At 32.7% G+C, this 21,841-nt stretch overlaps 1 protein-coding gene across 3 annotated transcripts in view; it reads right to left on the reverse strand.

Moving 5' to 3' along the window:
* The window catches only part of Strn (striatin), a 113,201-nt gene that overhangs the window by 22,182 nt on the left and 69,178 nt on the right, over window positions 1-21,841 (reverse strand). For 2 of the 3 annotated variants that reach the window (XM_071601492.1, XM_027933506.3), the window contains exons 8-16: window positions 18,433-18,543; window positions 16,084-16,170; window positions 15,477-15,620; window positions 12,446-12,582; window positions 8,424-8,599; window positions 6,584-6,631; window positions 5,639-5,760; window positions 2,389-2,556; window positions 67-207 (exon numbers count right to left, since the gene is read on the reverse strand). In XM_071601492.1, coding sequence (XP_071457593.1) covers window positions 67-207; window positions 2,389-2,556; window positions 5,639-5,760; window positions 6,584-6,631; window positions 8,424-8,599; window positions 12,446-12,582; window positions 15,477-15,620; window positions 16,084-16,170; window positions 18,433-18,543 — 1,134 coding nt within the window. The remainder of the gene's footprint in view (window positions 1-66; window positions 208-2,388; window positions 2,557-5,638; window positions 5,761-6,583; window positions 6,632-8,423; window positions 8,600-12,445; window positions 12,583-15,476; window positions 15,621-16,083; window positions 16,171-18,432; window positions 18,544-21,841) is intronic. The other variant, XM_027933507.3, reaches the window with a different exon arrangement.

Genomic DNA, 21,841 nt, shown 5'->3' on the forward strand with positions numbered 1-21,841 from the left:
GAAGTTATAACTGATTAAGTTAAAAAACTGATCCAAATGCAAACCATTAAAAATTGGCATACATACTTGAATCTAAATTGGATTCTAAAGTAAGAATGCGTTGTTGTGTTTCCATGTTAAAGATGCTTGTATACCCTTTGCTGAATGATGCTACCATATGGCTCGGGTCACTGCTCACTAGATCAACAGAGGCAGGGATTCCCAATTCTAAAAGAGAACATATTTAGAGAATGGCAATTAAAGAGTTTATTTGACAATGTGCTCAAAATATAGAAAATGTAGCAATATGCTCAAGTAATAGCATGATTTCCTTAAGAAGTACATAAAGTTTACCATTAAAACAAGAACTTTTTCATAGACACTCAATGAACACTATTTCTTCTGCAACTTTCTACCCTAGTCTCTTATTGTCCTTACCTGTTTTATGTATCTTCTACCTGCTATTCTGCTAATATATTCATGGACTATAAACCTTGATTTAGAAAGCAAATGGAAAACAATTAGGGACTACAAATTTTGTTATTTCCATCTCAACCTGGTACTTAGAGTCACCCAAGGGAAATTCTTTTTTTTTTTTTTTTTTTTTTTAATTTTTTATTGTTGGTTGTTCAAAACATTACATAGTTCTTGACATATCATATTTCTTCATTTAAAAAAATCCATATTGGGCTGGAGGAGTGACTCAGTGGTAGAGTGCTTGTGTAGCTCATGTGAGGCTCTGGCTTGATACCCCAGTACCATCAAAAAAAAAAAAAAAATTCATCTCTTGTTAGAAATTTTATGTCAGTAAAATTAAGGAGTTAGATAAGAAATAATTTGTTAAAATTCAAAATTCAGGCAACATATCAAAATCTAAAAATAAGTTATGATAACTCAGGAAAAAAATTTTAAATTTACTGTGTAGAATAGTTAAATCTTACAGCATATTTATATTCATTTTATATGTATTATTTTTTATGTTTAATCTGATGGCTCAACATCTAATTAAAGCAAGCTAACAGTTCAAAAATAAGTGAACTGCCAAAGATATATGAATGGCCAACTAAGAAACAAAAAAGTGCTCAACATGTTACCAAAGAAATGCAACATTAAAACTAAAAAGTGGGGGGCTGAGGCCGTGGCTCAGTGGTAGAGCACTTGCCTAGTATGTGTGAGGCCCTGGGTTCAATTCTCAGCACCACATATAGGCAAAGGTCCATCAATAACTAATAAAAAATAAAAAAAACTAAAGTGAAATACTACTACATATCCACCAGAATGGCTAAAATTAAACAGACTGAAAACACCTCAAAATGTTGATAAGGCACTACAGCAAATGGAACTCTCACATATTCCAGTCAGTGGGAAAATATTGGCAATTTCACATAAAGTTAAAAAACAAAACAAATAGGTTTGGAGTTGTGGCTCAGTGGTAGAGTGCTCACCTAGCATGCATAAGGCACTGGGTTCAATCCCCAGCACCACATAAATGTAAAATAAGATATTGTGTCCAAATATCTAAAACTAAAAAATAAATACTTAAACAAACAAAAACCCACCTATCCTAAAGCCCACCAATTTTACTTAGAGGTCTCTACCCACCTATAGTGAATGAAAATATATAATGTTCCTAGCAGCTTTGTTCATAATAGGCCCAAAATGAAGCAACCCAAGTATCTATCAACAGATAAATGAACAGACAAAATTATGGCTTAATGAAATACTAATAACAAAGAGAAATAAACTGACACCAAATTGTAGAAACATTCTAGTAAGTAAAAAGCCAGACACTAAAAGGTACATTCTATATTATTTCATTTGTATGAAGTTTTAGAATAGACAATTGTACTCTATTCTCTGACTGGAAGGTCACAGAGGAGCTCTAGGGAAGTGAAAAAAGTGTTCTGTCTTAATAGTGGGAAATGAAGGGTTGTATTCATTTATCAAATGCACTCAAGTGTATCTTTTAAGATCTATGTTTTTCACTGTATATACACTGCATCTCAATTTTTAAAAATTTAAAATTAATGTTTTCTCATCAAATATTATATTATGCTTTTAAGAATTACACATAGGTCGGGCATGGTGGCACATGTCTGTAATCCCAGTGGCTCGGGAGGCTGGAGGCAGACGGATCACAAGTTCAAAGCCAACCCTGTCTCAAAATAAAATATGAAAAAGGACTGGGGATGTGGCTCGGTGGTTAAGCGCCCCTGGGTTCAATTCCTGGTACCAAAAAAAAAAAAAAAAAATTACACATAAATTGGAAATTCAAATGAATATTCTTCTGTTGTTTCAAACAGTCTTCATTAAACAGTAAGAGTTCTTAGAACCATTAATTTATTGGCTTATTTTCAGGATAAGATGTTTTTATAAAGGATTTAGAAAAATGTTTTTTAAAATATGTACCTTGATTATCATTAAATACACTTAGTGCAGGAGCCACCTCAGTTGTATTCCACAAACGAAGAGTGCCATCTGCTGAACAGGACAACAAACGCTGATGTGCTGCACTGTATGCCAAACCCCAGACTGCATCTGTGTGGCCTAGCAGAGGACCTCTTAAAACAGAAGGATCTATATAAAATAGCAAAAATACAAATCAGAAGGAAAAGAAATCATAAAGATACTTAGCCTCCAGAAAAAGTAAAATATTTAAACAAAAGCACCTGATCACAGTATAAAATATATTCCTCAGCTTCTATTATTCTTCTCAAATACTGCAGCAATTAAAAACAGGCTTGGAAATATGCAAATGTACAACTTAACATTTCAAAATTAAAATTTAAAAGCACATCATTTTCCTTTTAAGAAAATTAGGGACATCCTTCCCCTTTCCTTTTATCCTTCCATTTGTCTAGATTTTTTTTTTTTTTTTAATTTTGATTTTACCTTTGGAGAAAACACAACTCATACTGTCTGAGGAAGTGACCCCCTCTCTGAATTTCTTAAGCACTTTGGCTATACCTCTTTCTGGCCACCTATCGTACAATGACAATTGTTCAAATATTAAATTATCCATACTTGAGAGGAACCAAGACCTATACGAATCCCCAAATCCTTAATTCTCAGAGAGAAATAACTAGGATATGAATAATGTGGGATAATGGGGCAGGGGCAGGAGAATCGTCTCATATCATAGTCTTTTTTTTTTTTTTTGGTCATTGATGGACCTTTATTTTATTATTTACATGTGGTTCTGGCAATCGAACCAGTGCCTCACACATGCCAGGCAAGCACTCTGCCACTGAGTCACAACCCCAGCCTTAGCAGTCTTATGATAAAAGTAAAATTGGAAACTATAGTTATTAATTCTGACAAAGATTCTATGAAGTGATGCTTTCAAGATGTCTCACAGAAATGAAGTCTGGAAATGCCAATGGTATTATGGGTCTTATATTCTCTCTCAGATGTACCATAAAATGTTTATTGAAGACAAACTGTGTGTCAGGCACTGTGAGTAATGCTCATGCCACACAATACTACCCTGTCCTCAAAACACTATGTTGGAGGTATAGTGATAGTGACAGATACTAGTTACCACAGACTGTAATTGAGATGAATGTCAACTAGAGTATATAGACGTCAGTCAGTCAGAGAATAGAGGGAAGCCATGCCTGGCAAGGAGGCAGCACATATAAAATCACAGAAGGAAAAAAAAAAACGTGATGTGCAAGGAAATTTATGAGCAGTTCAGTATTAATGGAGTGTGGATTATGAAGCAGAAAGTGCATGAGAAGAGGGCAGCTAGTTTATGCTGGGATTTCTCTGACATATTAAGAAACTTGGAAATTATCCTGATAGCCATTAGAGATTCACTGAAGAATTTCCTGGAAGCAGAAGGGGCAGGTAAGTATTAAATAAGGTAACCTTGCCTCTGGTACAGAGGACAGATTGGACAGAATTAGATAAAGCAAAGGAACTGGTTCAGTAAATTGGAAGAGTAATGATAAAGACCTAAGCTAGGGCAGTGGTACAATGGAAGGAGTAAATTCAGAAAATATTTAGGAAGTCATATAAAAAAAAAACTAAGTAATTAGTAAGCTGTGGATAGTATGCCAAAGCAAGGAATCAAGGAAAACTTTTAGGTTTCTAGTTTTGATAATTCTGATAATGCCACCAACTAAAAAAAGAAACAAAGACATGCTGAGATGTACAGATGAGACAGACACTTTGAAATTTTCTACAGAGATTCTGCAGCTTAAAAAGGATTTGTGAGTCAATAGCATATAAAACCACAGAAGTAGGTTTAATTGCCCAAGGAATGTATATATACTACAAAGAATGATTTAGCATCTGGGTCTTCATAAATGCCAATATTTAAGATGAGAAACAAAAGAAGTTTATGAAGGATAGAGAACAGAAACCATCATAAAAACTATCAAAACGCCAATGAAATAACAAATTTCCAAAAAAAAAAAATGGACTTGTTAACATTATTAACCACATCAAAAATACTCTTAGATTGGGCAATTAGCTCACCAACAATCTTGTTATGTTTAAGTGATGTAACTAGAAGACAGAATACAGAAGGATGATGCAAAGGGCAAAGACATGGCATTCGTAACTAGTAATTATATTTTTTAGACAATACCATCAAAAAAATAAGGGAAAGATCTTGTCTGGGATGGGAGATACCTGATATGATGAAGGAAGAGAGAGAAAACAGAGTAAGGCTTAATTAAGAAGACAGAGAAAGAGGAAGTCAAGAGGTTAGAGTGCTGTCAAAAGGAGACACAGAGATTAAAGTACAGTCCCTTCTAGTGTAGAAAGAATAAGGTCAAGAGCAAAATGAGAAGGACTGGCCTAGAATAAAATGGGGAACAGCTCATTCCCTGGGAGAGAGGTAAAGGAGGTAAGGAAAGACATGGAACAGATAAACGTGTAAGAGAACTGCAGGAAGGGAGAGGTTACTTTTCATAAGATATGTTTAATGTTCATTACATAAATGTTGGAGAATATTTTTATTTACTGCATTTATGTTTACCTAGGTTTGTTGGTAAAATTAATTTAAAGTAATAATAAAATTCAAATATACTTTTTTGACAAATGACACCTTTAAACCATCCTAGAACTGAACCAAAAACCAAAACAGCCAATTTCTAAACAGTTTCTGCAAGAAAACTGATGATATCTAGTGATGGATTATCATATGGATTTATGACTTATGATACTATTCCTTAGAATAAAGGGCATTTCTAAAGTTTTAAAGTCTTATATATTTTGGTGGCATGGACTTTAAAACTTATTAGCTCTTACATCCCTCCAATAATTTTACCAAGGGGATATTGACAACATTCATTTTACTTCAAAGTCATTTATCAACAGTGATAAAATATGATTAAGGATTAGTAACAATGAATTAAGTACCAGGCAGATGACTAAATGAAGACATCAACTGTCAATCAAGTCAGTATTTCTAATCAGTAAGACCTTGGGAGAATGAAAATTGTTTTCTCATGAAAAATGTTTCTTTCTTTTAGAATTATATATCAAATTGATTCCTAAAGGTAGGAATTTGCATTTTTAACAAAATAAAGACAAACTTCTGTCTTACCTATTATTTTTTTTTAATATCCAATTTTGTCCTTATATATAAATGATGTAAAAATGTTTAAAAGGAAAACATTTTGTTCTTTCAGAACCTTGAAGCACATACCATAAGAGTCATAGGGATCAATGTTGGGATTAGTGGTATTCCAGCCTTGGATCAGTCCGTCAGTACCACCACTATAACACTGCTCACCATTGCTGCTCATTACTACACAAAGCACTGGACCTCTGGGATATAAGTAAATAAACAGGTAAGTACAAACTGCTATTCTTTAAAAAAAAAAAAATCAATTCTAGAGTATAATTTGTTAAAACTACAAATGCATAATTAATTATTCAAATATATTTCTATTTTTCTGCTTTTTATAATGAATGAAAATACTATCAATACTATTCTTCCTCTGCTAAATCAGAAGTTGGTAAATGATGGTCCTCAGGTCAAATGCTACCAAAACGTTTGTTTGATTTTCAAACAAAACAAATAAAACAAAAATTAAAAACAAACAAATAATACAGATAGTATATAGCCTGCAAAATCTAAAAATATTGATTAAATAATCCCTTATGTAAAAAATATACCAATCTTTGTGCTTCAATGGAAACAAGAAAATATATATGCTTACAATAAAAAACTTGATACACACACACATTCTCTCGCTTGCTCTCTCTCTCTCACACAAACATAATTTAAACATCACACAAATAAAAATCCAGCAAGGATTCTTACTTGGTAGTGATAAATTTGTTTTTAGCATTATATTATCTGTCAGTTTCTTTTATATTCCAAAAACCCACTACTAAATATGAAACTTACATAATAAATACTTAAGTTAAAAAAAAAAAAAAGCCCTAATCAAGTTGTTTAAAAAATATTGGTTTAGGGGCTGGGATTGTGGCTCAGTGGTAGAGTGCTCGCCTAGTGTGCACGAGGCACTGGATTTAATCCTCAACACCACATAAATGTAAAATAAAGATATTGTGTCCACCTAAAACTAAAAAATAAATTTTAAAAAATATATTGATTTAAAATAAAGAAAAAAAAAATACTTACTTATGAGCCCTGAAAGTATAGATAGGCTCTACGTCAAGAGAAGTACTCCTAAATCAGAGAGAGAAGACAAATTCAACTATTTTAAATTTCAGTAGTAAAAAGTATAACTCAATATACATCATAATACTGCTTTTAGAAATACAGACACTATGGTAATACACCATTCTCAGTCACAGGATACATAAAAAACTTCAATCACACTTTCATGTGGTATCAAGCTCCTTGTTTAATAACGCTTTGTTACAATGTTTTTAGCATTGCCATAATCTATTTGACTTAAGGGAGAGACTGCTTCACTCAGGGCATTCAACATAGGCTTGGAAGGGCTAGTTCTGTCATTAACTAGTTAACTTAAAATAAGCAATTTTAGTCTTTTGGTGCTTCAGAATCCTTTATATTTAAAATAAGAGAAAAATGGGGGTAGCACCACACTCAAGGATTCTACAAGTTTAAAATAGTCAAGGACTACAACCATGTATAACAGGATTTCAACAAATGATACTTTTAATTTCCTTGTAATTCCGTGAAGGTCTATCCTTGATACCACAGAAATGTCCAAGTCATCAGTTTGCTCATTACTAAGGTACTAAGGATATCACTATGGGTTACACTACACTACCTAACAGGCCAACTGGACTTAAATTCAAGTATTTACCATTTTCTACATTATTTTATAGTACTTTATATAAGCATATATTCACTGTCTTCAAATCATTTCCAAGTTTTAAGTTCAAAAGCAAATGTGTCACTGCTACTTTCATGTGATGTTACTAGGTTATTATCAGCAAGTAACTTGTTTCAATATATTTCTAAATTTTAGTAAAGAATATATAATGAAACATTCACATCTCTTGCTCAATGATTGTTCTAGAACTAAAACTATCACATTGTGACCAAATAACTAAAAAGGCAAGAGGCACAATGTATAAACAGGAAAATAACTAATCCATAAGAAGTTGCATTTGGTTATACCAAGATCGGGCTGACCTATCTGTTACAGACTGATAAATCAAGTGTTTTATCTACCCTATGTATGATTCTCAGCATGATTGCCAATGATCTCCTTTAAACTGGGCAATAGATTTCCTCTCTCATTAATAAAATTTGTATAGCCTCCTTCATTTGATGCTCATTTGCACTTTTAAAAGTGCCCGACACAGCAGAAGGGCCCTTGTTGGCACAAGCTAGCTCGGTACCATGTGATCCAAGGGAGAAAAGAACTCCAATAAGCACTACACCAAAGTGGAATTAAGGCTAGCTTGGGACTTGATAAAAAAAAGTTTATGCTAAATCATGTCTGTTGACACTTAAGAACCAAAGGGTCAATGTAAACACTAGCTGCTAAGTAAAGGCAACAGTGTCTTTCAGTTAGACATATTGTTTGGTATGGAAAATACTTAAAGACTCAAGGCTAAAAAATAAGACCAAAGAGAGGTGCCCTACCCCATTAGCCTTTCCTCTCCTCCAACCCATTAAGTCCAAACTTAGTAAACAATGGAGCAGGGTGGAGGTTTCATCGTTTTAAACATATCTACCTATACCTGCTTACCAAAACAGTAGAAATTTTCAGTAGAGACATGGGACTTCCCAATTATGACAACCACTACATAAGGGCTATTATCAGCATTTATAAACTCTGGGGAAACCATAGATGATAAATTTTTTCTTAAACATCAGTTTTCCAACCTAACATGAGATTTATAAAAGGGCAATTATGTGTTGAGGTAAAGAAAACTAGAAGAGATATTTGGGAAACTTAACAGCAAATAATTTAAAAATATTTTCCTGCTAAAAAATGTAACCAAAACATAAAAATAAAGTTAAAGTAAAATATTCTTACTTTTTGGCTGGGGCTGTTTTCTGCAAATTCCACATTTTCAATGTGTGATCCTCTGATGCTGTTATCAAAACAGGTTCAATGGGGTGGAAAGCAAGTGCTCGAATGCCATCAAAATGACTTCTTAATGTAAATTTAGGATTCCAAGTCTTCCTCAGTGCATCTTTATTGTTTGCTATCTATTAAAGAAAGAAAACAAAGACACCTATAGATTTAGTTAGGGAGGGGGAAAAAAACACTACCTTTAACATTAACTCTTACTGATTTGTTATTAACCATCACAATATGTAACTTTCAAAAAAAAAACATAATTTTTAAATGTAAATAACCAAACCAATAGGCGAAATTAACATATAAACAATGGATTGCTTTGAAGAAACATGAAACTTGAAATAAAAAAGTTAATATAATTTCATATGAAAATGGATCAAATAATAATGCAAAACAGATCTATACAAATGCTATCGTTCAGATCCTGAATGTCCCGCAAAGGCCTGTAAGTTGAAAGCTTGATGGGCAATTTGTGGCACTATTGGGAGGCAGTGGCACCTTTAGGAAATGGGGCCTAGTGGGAGGAAATTAGGTTATTAGGAGTGTTGCCTTGAAGAAGATATTGGGACCCTGGCTCCTCTTTATTTTCTTTTTACTTCCTCATTGTCAAGAGTTCCCCTCAGGGCTGGGATTATGTCTCAGCAGTAGAGAGCTCGCCTTGCAAGTGCAAGGCCCTGCATTCGATCCTCAGCACCACATAAAAATAAATAATATAAAGGTATTGTGTCCAACTACAACTAAAAAATAAATATTAAAAAAAAGAGTTTCCATCATTATATACTGCCTTACAAGGGGCCCAAAAGCAACCCACCAACTAACCATGGACAGAAACATCTGAAATCACAAGCCAAAATAAACTTTCCTTTCTTATAAGTGGTAATCTCAGGCATTTTGTCACAATGACAGAAAGCTTACTAACACAACTAGGATGATTCTAAAACCAAGTCACTTAAACTAAATTATAATATATAAAATAAAATTTATGGTAATAGTTGAAAAACTAAGTTATCTATAAACCTGTTAACATTAGAGAGAAGACTAACAAGTTTCACTAGATGCTGGATAGACTCTTTTTGGGGTTAGCAGAGAGGGAACGTAAGTGAGGTTCTACTTCTAGCCATGATGAATTAGGTAATATGGACTACCCCTGTACTAAGGACAAGTAGAAAAGCTGAACTAAATATTAAACAAACAAAAATGAATAACCAACAAAAATGTGAAGAAAAACCCAGCTGTCACGGCGCAAGGGATGAAGGTAGGGGGTTAGTAAGTGAACACAGGACAAGGCCTAAGGAGGTTAGCTCAATCTGGGGTTATTTTTCCCCAGAAGTGTTTACTGATTCCAAAAGGGATGGCTGAGAGACTAAATAGTGCTTCTGATGGGCTCATACTGGCATAGGGATAGGAACTGGTGTCTAGAACCTGTCAAGAGGGGAAACTTCATGAATCACTTTGTTTTGGGTTATGATTTCAAAGGGCTGCATCCTAGAAATAAAGGTGAATAGAAGAAGCTAAGCCCTTGCAGAGACCATACATCGGTTTTCAAACATAAAAAGTAGAGTGGGGCATGGTGGCACATGCCTATAATCCCAGAGGCTCAGGAAGCTGAGGCAGGTGGATCACAAATTCAAATCCAGCCTCAGCAAAAGCAAGGTGAGACCCTGTCTCTAAATAAATACAAAAGAGGGCTAAGGATGTGGTCCAATGGTTGAGTGCCCCTGAGTTCAATCCCTGGAACTCCTACTTCCCCAAAAATTGAACATGTGATTCCAAGTGTCTAATAGCTATAGACATCTGAAAAAAGCAAATTAAAATATATTTATGGAGAAAGACATAATCTTAGGTCTGAAGTTATCTCTATAGTAAAATTTTCAAATGTAGTTATTTGGACATAAAAATAACCATGTACATGAGATAAGGCATATTAAAAAAGTGAAGAAACAACACATAATAGTAATAGAACTATAGTCTCCAACTTTAAAATAGTCATGCTTACTATGTTCAAGATAAAGAAATTTGAAAAAAATTTGCAAATTAATAATAAATGATTGGAGAAATAAAATCTGTAAAACCTCAATAGGTAGGCTTAATTACAGATAAAACATTATTTAATATTTAATATTTAAGAAGAAATGGCTGAGAAATTTACAAAATTAATGACAACACACCAAGCCATGAAGATCTAAGAACCTCAGAAATTTAAATAAGAAGAAAACTAAACCTTGCCTAACAACAGACATGAATGAAATCAGTCAAAGAAATCAGGCTACCATTAAATGATAAATAACAGAAATGATACAGTTGACTTTAGTAAGAAAAAATAAAAATAAAAAGACAATAAAATAATGTTTAAAGTTAAGGAAAAAAACAATAACAACTTCTGCCAACCAGAATTCAATATGAGATAACAGTTAACCCACTCAGGCTAAACAAAGAAATTTAAGAAAAACCAGAAACTAAAAGAATTATATACCCTCATTAAATAGAAGTATTAAAAGTGTTCTTAGGGTGATCCCAGATGGGCAGTGAGACATGCAAGAAATGAAAAAAAAAGCAAAATGTAAAATAGATAATCCTAACTGAATATAAAGTATAAAAAACAATGATACCTTATAGAAGATATACATTTAGAAATACATAACAAGAATGATGATAAATAGTGAAGGAGTTAAATAGAGTTAAAGTATTCTAAGGACTTCCTTATTAAAATTTTATTTGTGATTTTATGGTAATCTCTAAAGAAACTATTGAAAGAAAAGCAAAAGCTTGTGTAAACTCTAAATAACAGAGGGTCAGAGGCTTGCAATAATAAAAACATTTCCCTAAGTAGGCAAAAATAGAAAGAGAAAACAGAACAGGTGGTAGACAGTAGATTTAAAAACCAAATATATCAATTAATTACTTTAAAAAGAAATGGACTGAATGCTCTAATGAAAAGAAAAAGGCTGTCATGAAAAAAGTAAAAATCAACTAAATGGTGTTTTAAAAAGATAAATGTAAAACATAATATAAAAACACTGGAAACAGAAAACTTTTTTAAAAAAAATTGTATCACATGCGGAGAGGAATGGAAGAAACCTGTTTAGGTTACTGTACTAGTTCTGGGTAAGGAACAAAAAATAGACATGAATGGGAGGTGAAAAGAAATATATAGACTTCAGCTATGTTTGGAGGTAGAACCCAAAAGACTTACTAATGGAATTAATAAAGAGAGTTGGAGGTTTTGATTTGTAGGAAGAGAAGTGTGTGGTAAGGATTGCTTCTTTATCACCCTGTGGTTTACTTGAGGATCCATTCTACTACCCAGTATTGGCCACAGGGGTCACACTATCTTCTCCAGCAGAGAGAATAAGCTCTCAGTGAAAAGATTTTAATGAAATGGTTAAGACAGTTTATAAATACTTTACCTGTGAAACAAGCAATAATTCTTCTGATAAATTTACTGTGGTGAATGAATATAAATGCATTTATAAAACAACATTTGGAATTAAGTAAATGCATGCACAAACATACAAGGGTTTCAGGTTTGGTTCAAATCTCTGACAGTCAGTCTTCACATCTGGAAGTACACATCACTGACTACCAATAATTAAAATCATATTTCAACAGAATACTGGTTGATGTATTTAAGAAACAAGGCAAATGTTGTTTTAGGTCGGCATATTTCAACTAACCCCTGTTATCCTTCAACTTTTACAAAATAAAACCCAAACTTGTGCAACTCTTTCTCTAACCAAAACCAATATGCAAATCAACTGATTTATGGATTTAGGTAAAGTGTATAATTTTAATCTCTAGATTATTTGGAAAAATACTGGCTTAATTTTATATTTATCTTTTTTCGAAGTTTGCATTTAAAATTGAACCAAGTCTATACTTGTGAAGAAATTTTACAACTGACATTTTTTCCCCCTATAAAATTAAATTTCTATTTTCTAAAACTGAGTAAAAACATCAAAAATAAAACTACTTACATCATAAGCAAGTGAATCTGCTTCATTGGCCACTGTAAGGCCAGCTAATTCTCCAAGTCCTAGTTCACTTTCAAGGGCTTCATCTGCTCCCATGATGAATGACTTCCCAGAAGAAGGAGGAAATGTCAGTGCTTCCACTGAAGTGAGAAGAAAAAGAAACACTAAAAACCTCTATTCTTTCCTTTTCACTATATAGAATAATACTACGATGGAAGGAAAATAAGTTTCTCCATTCAGTATTTCATGCTAATGTCTCAAATAATTTCTATCAATTACTAAACATATAATAACAATTGGTTCTGAACACTGCTGGTCTCATTAAAAAAAACCTGATATAACCTAGAAGACTACAGATGTTTTCAAGTAAAAATGATTAAAATTGTAAAATGTGCCTATTTGAGGCAAAATTAGTATGTTGGATTACAAGTCAGGATCACTTCTGGGAGGCGGAAAAGGGCTGTGATTAGAAGGGACACAAGCAAGGCATGGATGGCTTGGTAATGTTGTACTTGACCTTGGGGATGGTAGCATGGGTGGGTGATAATTCTGACTTTGTGGTAATTCACTAAGTTATATATACCCTATTATTTAGCACTTTTCTGTGGGTATATTTTATTTCATTTAAATTTTCATTTCAAAGAAATTTTTTAAAGTTCATTTGAACACTTTCACTGCTGCCAACTGTGCTTCAAGATGCAGATTAACTTTGTAATAAACTTGAAAATATTTCCTTTATAACTCTGGGCATAGCAATCCAATTCTTTCAATAACCATAATAGAAGAACCAGTTTTATAAAATGCCAAATTAAAATAGATTTTTATTTGGTCAATAATAAAATGTCACTTCGTAAAGAAAAATTATTCTGACAAACTGCCAGAGATAGTCTTTGAATAGTTTCCTAGAGATGGTTCCTTTACTGATGACAAACATTTACGAGTTAATTAGATGAATTTAGTAGTTCAGTTCAAACTATTTGCTAAAGAGTTAAATTAACTTTTTCTTAAAACAAACAACTCAGTTTTATTAACTAGTATATGTAGAAAAATATATTTACAAGATGTTTTTCATTATATTCAGTCATATCTAATAATATTTGTTAAATAAAATTGTGTTTTTAAAGCAGTCACAGATATTCTACATAAAATTCTTGTCAGAACAAAAAAAAAGATGTTATCAAGCCAATATACAATATAGCGGCAATAATAAAAATTGGATTTTACCTGAAATATCATACATCACTGAGGGATCCAAACAACTCTAATACACAGTGGAGACTGTTTAAGTGAGAATAGTAGTTTACATGCCAAAAATTCAAAAAAAATGACTCATATGAGACTATGAGGCTGTCTCCAGCCAAGTTTTTGTTTTGTTTTCATCTCTAATCTTTCCAGATAACTTTGTTCAGATGAAATAAAACAACTCCAAAAGATTTCTAAGATTCCTGGGATTGACCATACACATTGTGTGAGCTAATTTTAACTAATGCTCTCAATTTAGTTAAGTAAAACCTGAACAAGGCGACATTGATTTCCTCACATACCAGTAGCCAGACACTGGACCTATGGACTGAAGACACAGCAATATGGCATAACTGTTATTTGATTATTCTCTATGGCCTCAGAACTTGAAGGACTACAGGCCACAATTCTTTCTTTTTTTAAATATGTATATGTATGTGTATATATATATATATATATATATATATATATATATATATATATATACACGAATACATATAAATATTTTAGTAAGGGATTGACCTTTTAAAAAAATTATTTATTTATGTGCAGTGCTGAAAATCAAACCCAGTACCTCACACATGCTAGGCAAGCGCTCTATTACTGAACTACAACCCCAGCCCCTATTAATTAATTACTTTAAAAAGAAATTTGTGGCCCCTATAGGCCACAAACATTACTAATTAGATTTTATAAAATTATTTAACATGCCTCTTAAACATGACACTAGCCTCATGACTAAAGCTAGATGCAGTGGTGCATGCCTGCAATCCCAGTGAGTTAGGAAGCTAAGGCAAGAAGATCACAAGTTCAAAAACAGCTTCAGCAATTCAGGGAGGCCCTAAGTAACTTAGTGAGACTCTTGTTTCAAAATTTAAAAAATCTAAAATAAAAAAGGGGACATAGCTCATGGTAAAGCACCCCTAGGTTCAATTTCCAGTACTGTCAAATAAATAGAAAAAAAGTAAAAAATCATAGTGTATACAAAGACTACAGAAGCTTCTTCTGAAAGTGGATGGGAGGCCAAGAAGCATCAGTCATAAGCAATTGAACACACATCTCTTTTGTGTGTGTGTGTGCTGGAGATTAAACCCAGGGCCTGTACATGATTGGCAAGTGCTTTACCACTCAGCTATGTCCCCAGACCTCAAAGAACTATATTTATATACCCCAGGATTACACTGTAAAATAAAAGTGGAAACAATCTAAATATTCAAAAGGAAATGGCTTCATCTCATCTAAAATATAATATAGAGTATTATAGTTTGAAATTATTTGTATTTTTATGTTAAGTATAAAACAAACTAGAATTATTCTATATAATAACTATATAAAAAGTGAACCAGGACTGAAAGAGAACAAGGAAACATGAAAAGAGAAATATGAAAAGAGAAAATGTGACAAGGCTTTCAGGTGACTTTTTGTCCTTTTTGTCTATCATTATACTCAATAAAATATTTATGAGTCTCAAAGTAAACATTCACTACCTATTTTTTTGACTCGATTTTCTCAGTGTTGGAATGGTATATAAAGGGCCTTTCTTACGTGTCTGTGAAGCTGGAGGATATTCTAAACCAGAATTTAGGGTGGGTTTTTAAATTATGCACTCTTTCCTAAACTCCAAAGATAGAAGTTAAAATCAACATCCCTTGAATGTAAGAAAGCTTGTATTTGGTGAATATTATATAGATCAAAAAGTAAAGTTCCAAGATAGGACAATCTTTTATAATGACTAAATTTAGAGATATATGTCCAAGTGCTTTCTTTGCTCCAGAGTGTCTCAAGTACTTGCCTTCATCTGCCCTATTAATTTCGTGCTCAGGAAGCCTGGAGCTGCTAGGTCTGGAAGGTGAACCCACAGATGGCTGCAATGAAGGAAGTTCATCAACATCTCTCAAATTAGCAAGCATATCTTGTAGTTTTGACCTATTGGGCCCTAGCCAAAAAAAAAAGGGTAGGGACACAAAAAAGAGGGAACAGAATTATCGAACTGCCATCAAAATGGTACCACAAAACTTATTTCACATCTGCCAACATTTACTTTTAGAAACATCTTCATAGATTAATAAGAAGCAATTATTTTCAAAGTTTTCATTTTATCCTAAAAGTTTGTCTTGAAAAACAATTATATTTAACATATATTTTATAAATTAAGCTAACAAGTATTATTTCCATTAAAAAAGAATGCTTATGTCCTATGTAGACATTAAAACTCACAGTACTCTATACTTGAACCATTTAACAGTGCTCTAAATGAAGACAGATTCCAAAGACTGTGAGCCTACTATGTACCCAATTAAACAATAAAACCCCTGTGTATAAATTAAGGTGCATTCACTGCCTTGCATCCTGAAGCTATGACACCCAAGGTGAAGTCTCATTCCCTGCAGATTACTTACCTGAGCTTTGATTCTTCCTTCTCCCACATCCCTGTTTTGACTGTTTTATATAGGATAGAGGCTGAAACAGATCTTCGGTAGTTTTTCCTGTTATAAGTTTAATTAAGAATGGGAAAATCTTACCCATAGTCTGTTATGGTTTTCCCCTATACCAGCAAAGAATACAACTATTTCTAAGAAATTTTAACTAATACCTAGAAATAAATTTCAAGATAGTAGGTCTGAAGCACACAATTTGACTGGAAATATTTCCACTAGACTAATTAAAAGGACTCAGATTTTTTCCAGTGGGTAATGTTTCAATTAAAAATATTTATAGTAGTTTATAAATTAGTGTTACATATACCAATTCAAAGCTTTGCTTCAGTTCTTTTTCTAATCATAAATCTTCAGTTTGTTACCACATTGCTATTTTATCAAGACAACATGAACTAAAAATGAAAAATAGAAACTGCCAATGAAAGACATTAAAATTTCTCCCCAGAGTCATTTTTCTTCATTATACAAAAAAAAAAATGCTATATTCCTGAATATGGATCATTATCCCAAAATGAAGAAATCCAATTGCTTCTGTTAGTCGGAATACTGTTCCAGTCAAATGATGCACTTTTATATTTCACGTGCTCAATTCTGACTAGAGTGACACCTTGATATTGTAAAAAGAACTAAATAATCAATGTAAGAATAGATGAATTCTATTTAAATTCTGGCTACCTTTCCAATCTGAAGATCTTTATGGATATTCATTTTTATAGTATAAAAACCTAAGAAAATATATCAATATACAGTATAGACATTTTCCTCAAAATTTCAGTTTGCCTGGTTTGGCCATGGCTTCAAAAAGGAATGTAAAATTATGTCTCATTATGTTTGTTAATTTTTTATCAGTATATTTGAATAAAGGGCACAGAATGTTCTTATGTTTTATATTAATATCATTCTGGTTTTATCTATGTTACATAGCATTAAATTATATCATCTCTCATTATAAAATTGTTGAGACTATGCTAATATCAATAGTGGACACTAACCTTTTTAAAAATTAAGCTGAACAATGGTAAATTCAAAGATCCTTTAAAATAAAGACTTAAATGTTTTTAAGTAATTACCAGGTTGTAAAAGGATATCTTAATAGGGATGACTGGTCTTTGATAAGCTTTAACATCAGTAAAAAGTGGGGAAGGACATCCCTCTAGTCCTTTGCAATTTATAAAAATATATTACTCATTAAGTTTAGATTTCAACCTCTATTTACACTACTTTCATATCTCAAAGGATGAAATTCCCATTCCGACAGAAGAGAGATCCATGATCACATTGTCAATGAGGGTAGTAGCACAAGGAAGTTTTTAGTCTTGCCCTCCTAAAAACATAATTCAGATTGTTTTTAGGGATGTTTTGAAAGTTTTGGTATTTCCATTTTCATACTTAACTAGCTCTATTTCTAACTTTTCATTTGCATAGCAAGTTATATGATTCACAGGGCTAGAAATTTCATTTTGGCTTGTTTTTGATGTGGCACAGAATTTATTGAAAAGAAAAAAAAGGCAATTGGTAATATTGCTATAAATTAAATTGGCCCAAACTTTTTAATTAGAAAACAAATACTTTTTAAAGTTGTGTATTTGACTCTGTGCCCTGTATAGCATATTTTGGTGAGAGTAAATGAACTGTGTTGTGAACACAAAGAATATTCAGGGGTAGAAATTAATTTCTTTTTGTTCCTAAGATCTAAAATTATAAGCAGTAATTACAGTGGTTTGCCAGTGAGGTATACTAGATGAGATTTATAAATTGCCACTGGAAATAAACATCATTACAATGAAGCATACATACTTTTTTTTCTGGTACTGGGGATTGAACTCAGGAGCACTTGGCCACTGAACCACATCCCCAGCCCTATTTTGGATTCTATTCAGAGACAGGGTCTCACTGAGTTGCTTTGCTTAGTGCCTCGCTTTTGCTGAAGCTGGCTTTGAACTCGCAATCCTCCTGCTTCAGCCTCCCGAGCTGCTGGGATTATAGGTGTGTGCCACCACAACTGGCTAAGCATACATACTTTTAAAAATCAATTTATCATCGTGTTTGAATACATAGCCCAACACTCTCACGATGCTCTAAATTTGTTATTGGGATATACTGTGATTCCATGATCATGATTTTAAGTTCATAATCAAATAGCTAACAATTTAATTTCAACCCCTGAGAGCAGGTGAAAAGGAAAGAAGTAAGGAGCAAAAAAGAAAAAGAGTAAGTAGTTTTAGGAAAACATTGGAGGAAAAAAAAAAAACTTGGGAGATGTAAAAGAGGCAAGATTTATTATTTATAAATACAATGTTTTCCACTTACTCTTCACCCCCTTTTTCCCCTTTCTCTCCTTTTTGTATTGTTCCTTGAGTTTGGTAATTACTCCCTGGTCCACATTCCAGGCTTCGGGCATGAGACACTGGTCCTCCTTTTCTAGAGTAAAACAAATGAAACAGCCTTTTTCAATAAAATATTGAACACTGTAAATCAATATGTCTGAAAGACACAACGATTTTCTTCATAGCATCACTAGCTAAAATAAAGTCATTATTTATTCATCAGATATTTAAGTTGCACAAAATACAGTAGCTAAGAAATAACAATCAAATCGATTTCCTAATTAACAAACTTCCCTTGAAAGAGACATCAAGAACCTCTCATTTTTCATTCCATTTTCTAAATGCCATTAGGAATGACTGGAAAAAAAAAACAACCACTTAATATTTACTTATGTGATGAGAGACAATTACTGAGATTGTACAAAATAGTATCCAATGATCGTTTCCCTTTAAGAGTTTTATACTTTTGGCATGTGTTCATCAACAAATGATGATTTTTATTTTATTGGCCTTATAAGTAGATTTTTATAAAACTTATTAAGTAGCCTTCATTCAAAATGCAAAATAATTTAAATGACATGATTATTTATAAATTCCAAAAACAGGAAACTCAGAACTTCTGGTAAATAAAGAAATTAATCATTATTTCAGGAGAAGACTATTTAAAGAGTAAATATGTTACTGGTCATGGTGGTGCATGCCTGTAACCCTAGCAGCTGAGAAGGCTGAGGCAAGAGGATTGCAATTTCAAAGCCAGCCTTAGCAAAAGTGAGGCACTTAGCAACTCAGTGAGACCCTGTTTCTAAATAAAATACAAAATATGATTGGGGATGTGGCTCAGTGGTCAAGTGCCCCTGAGTTCAATCTCTGGTACCAAAAAAAAAAAAAAAGAGTAAATATTTATATACTTATACTTACCATATAAAACAATTTATGTGTTATATAATACTATTGGAAGTGTTAGCATAGAACTCTAATTTGAATCCATGACACATATAACCAACTGTTCACTCTACTTGTCAACTGGGAAATCGAACAGACATCTCAAACTAAATGGGCAAAACCAAACTCCCAATCTCCTCTACTCAACCAATCTGTTCTATCCACAGGCTCTCTATTTCATCTGATAGCAATTTCATACTTGTATTTGTTCAGATCAAAACCCTTTCCTCCCTCTTCATATCAAATATTTCACTTTCTCTACATTCAAAACATAAGCAGAATCTGATTTCTCAACACATCTACAACTTCTCTGGCCACTCTGATCTCTTGCTAGAATTACTGCAAAAATTATTACCCTTCACCACATAAGACAATTATCAACAGTTTTCTGGGTAGTCTATCTGAAGCATAATAAAGCTTTAAAAGTCAGATTATGTCACCCTTCTACTCATATCCTTCTCACAGCAGCATTTGACATAATCCTATATAAAATGGTCATTTATTACTACAATCCCTCTGCTTCAGACACTCTGGCTCCCTTGAATTCCTTAAGCATGACAGGTATGTTGCTATCTTATGGCACTTACTCTCCACTTTCTTCTCCCTCAGATGCCACATGGCCAAATCCCTCATTACAATTTTAAGTCTTTTGCTCAAAAGGCTTACCATAGCTACCCTATTTTAAACTGTAAGTTGCTCTTACCACCCCATCCAATCCCAATTCTTCCTATATCCCTGACCTTGTTCTACTTTTTCTATTTTCCATAGCATTTATCACCCTCTGACATTCAATATCATTTGTTATGTTTATTGCTTACTGCCTAGATCCTTTTACTAAGCTGTGAGCACCATGGGGGTTAAGAATCTTCTAGAAAACCTGGTACATAGACAGCATTTGTTCAATATTTGCTGAATGAATTTTGAAATTATTTGAAATGAACCAGAATAAATAGAAATCTATTTTTAACAACTTAACTTTCAATCTAGTTTAGAAAACTGTTTTTTGGACCTTTGAATATAACACTATTAACAACAATTTTACATCAACATTTCTAAATATGTAACTCTAATCTAAAAACAGAAGGAATAAACTTTATTTTTCAAGAAAAACCTAACAATTAAAATTTTTACTTTCTCTAATCTGGCCGTAATAATAAATTTAACTGCATGGGTTTTGAATTCTGGAAGGTCTTTAGTCTATTAAAGCAAAAATTTAGCACTATCATAACCTTCATAGACTCATTACAACAGCACTAGAAGATCATGGAAGATGTTAGTATAATTTATCTATTTACTTGCCAGAAACTAATCAGATTCTTAACCTAAGTACAACTCTTTTTTAAGGGGGTGGAGTAGAAGAGAGGATGGCGTGAGCACTTAAAATGGTTTAAATGTCCACTCAACTAGACAAGATTTACAGTATAGTTCTGTTAGTTTGTTCAAAGTTCAGTACTTTGAATTAAATTATAAAATTCTTTTTTAGTGTGTGTGTTGGGGGGTATTTACTGGGGATTGAACCCAGCAGCGCTTTATCACTGAGCCACATCCCCAGCCCTTTTTATTTTTTATTTAGAGACAAAGTCTTGCTGAGTTGCTAAGGGCCTCAATAAATTATTGAGACTGGTCTTGAACTTCTGATCTTTCTACCTCAGCCTCCTGAGTTGCTGGGATTACAGGCACGAAGCGCCACTGAATATGGCTAAATTTAAAAAATTCTTAAAATGCACAGGGCCAAACTACTATAAAAGAAACCTCCAGTGAACTGAGAGCTTTCATTTGCTCACTGAAAATTCCAATCAAAGTAAAATAATAGTAACTTGTTTAATTCCTCAATAGGAAAAATCACTTAAAAATTCAGCAAACACCTCTAACATTATAATGGTTTCTGAGAAGTAAGGAGAGTTAAAGGCTACCTTGAATGCTGAAGAAAAACACTCAAATAATATCTAACTCTTCCAGATCTTGCCCTATTGAGTTTATTAGCAATTTACAGAGAAAAAACATTCTTTTCTTTGAGATCACAAGGAATTTTCATTGCAGTGTTTCAGATGGAAAAATAGGTTTCAAAAATATTTTTTGTTTATTAAAAATGTTAGACAACCTTTTTCCCTGAACTTACCCAACTTGTTCACTCTACTTGTCCATTGGGAAATGGACAAGTCTTCTTATCAGTTCCTATATAAAGATGACACAAGTGTAAAGAAGGAAAATTCCAAACAAAATTTTTAACACAAGTTTAAAAAGGAAAAAATATTTTTTTCCATTTTGGCTTTAGAACATTTTTATGTTTCCTTTAGAAAAGCAATGTATTAAAAATTTGGGTTTATATTAATATTTTTAATGTTTATACCTAAAAATGTAACAAAAATTTTCATTTAAAGCAAAAATACTAAACAACATTTGAACATATGTAATATCTGTGTTCCAGTATTAAGATGTATATTCTAGTT

This window comes from Marmota flaviventris, chromosome 14, assembly GCF_047511675.1.
Source record: "Marmota flaviventris isolate mMarFla1 chromosome 14, mMarFla1.hap1, whole genome shotgun sequence".
Classification (NCBI taxonomy): domain Eukaryota; kingdom Metazoa; phylum Chordata; class Mammalia; order Rodentia; family Sciuridae; genus Marmota; species Marmota flaviventris.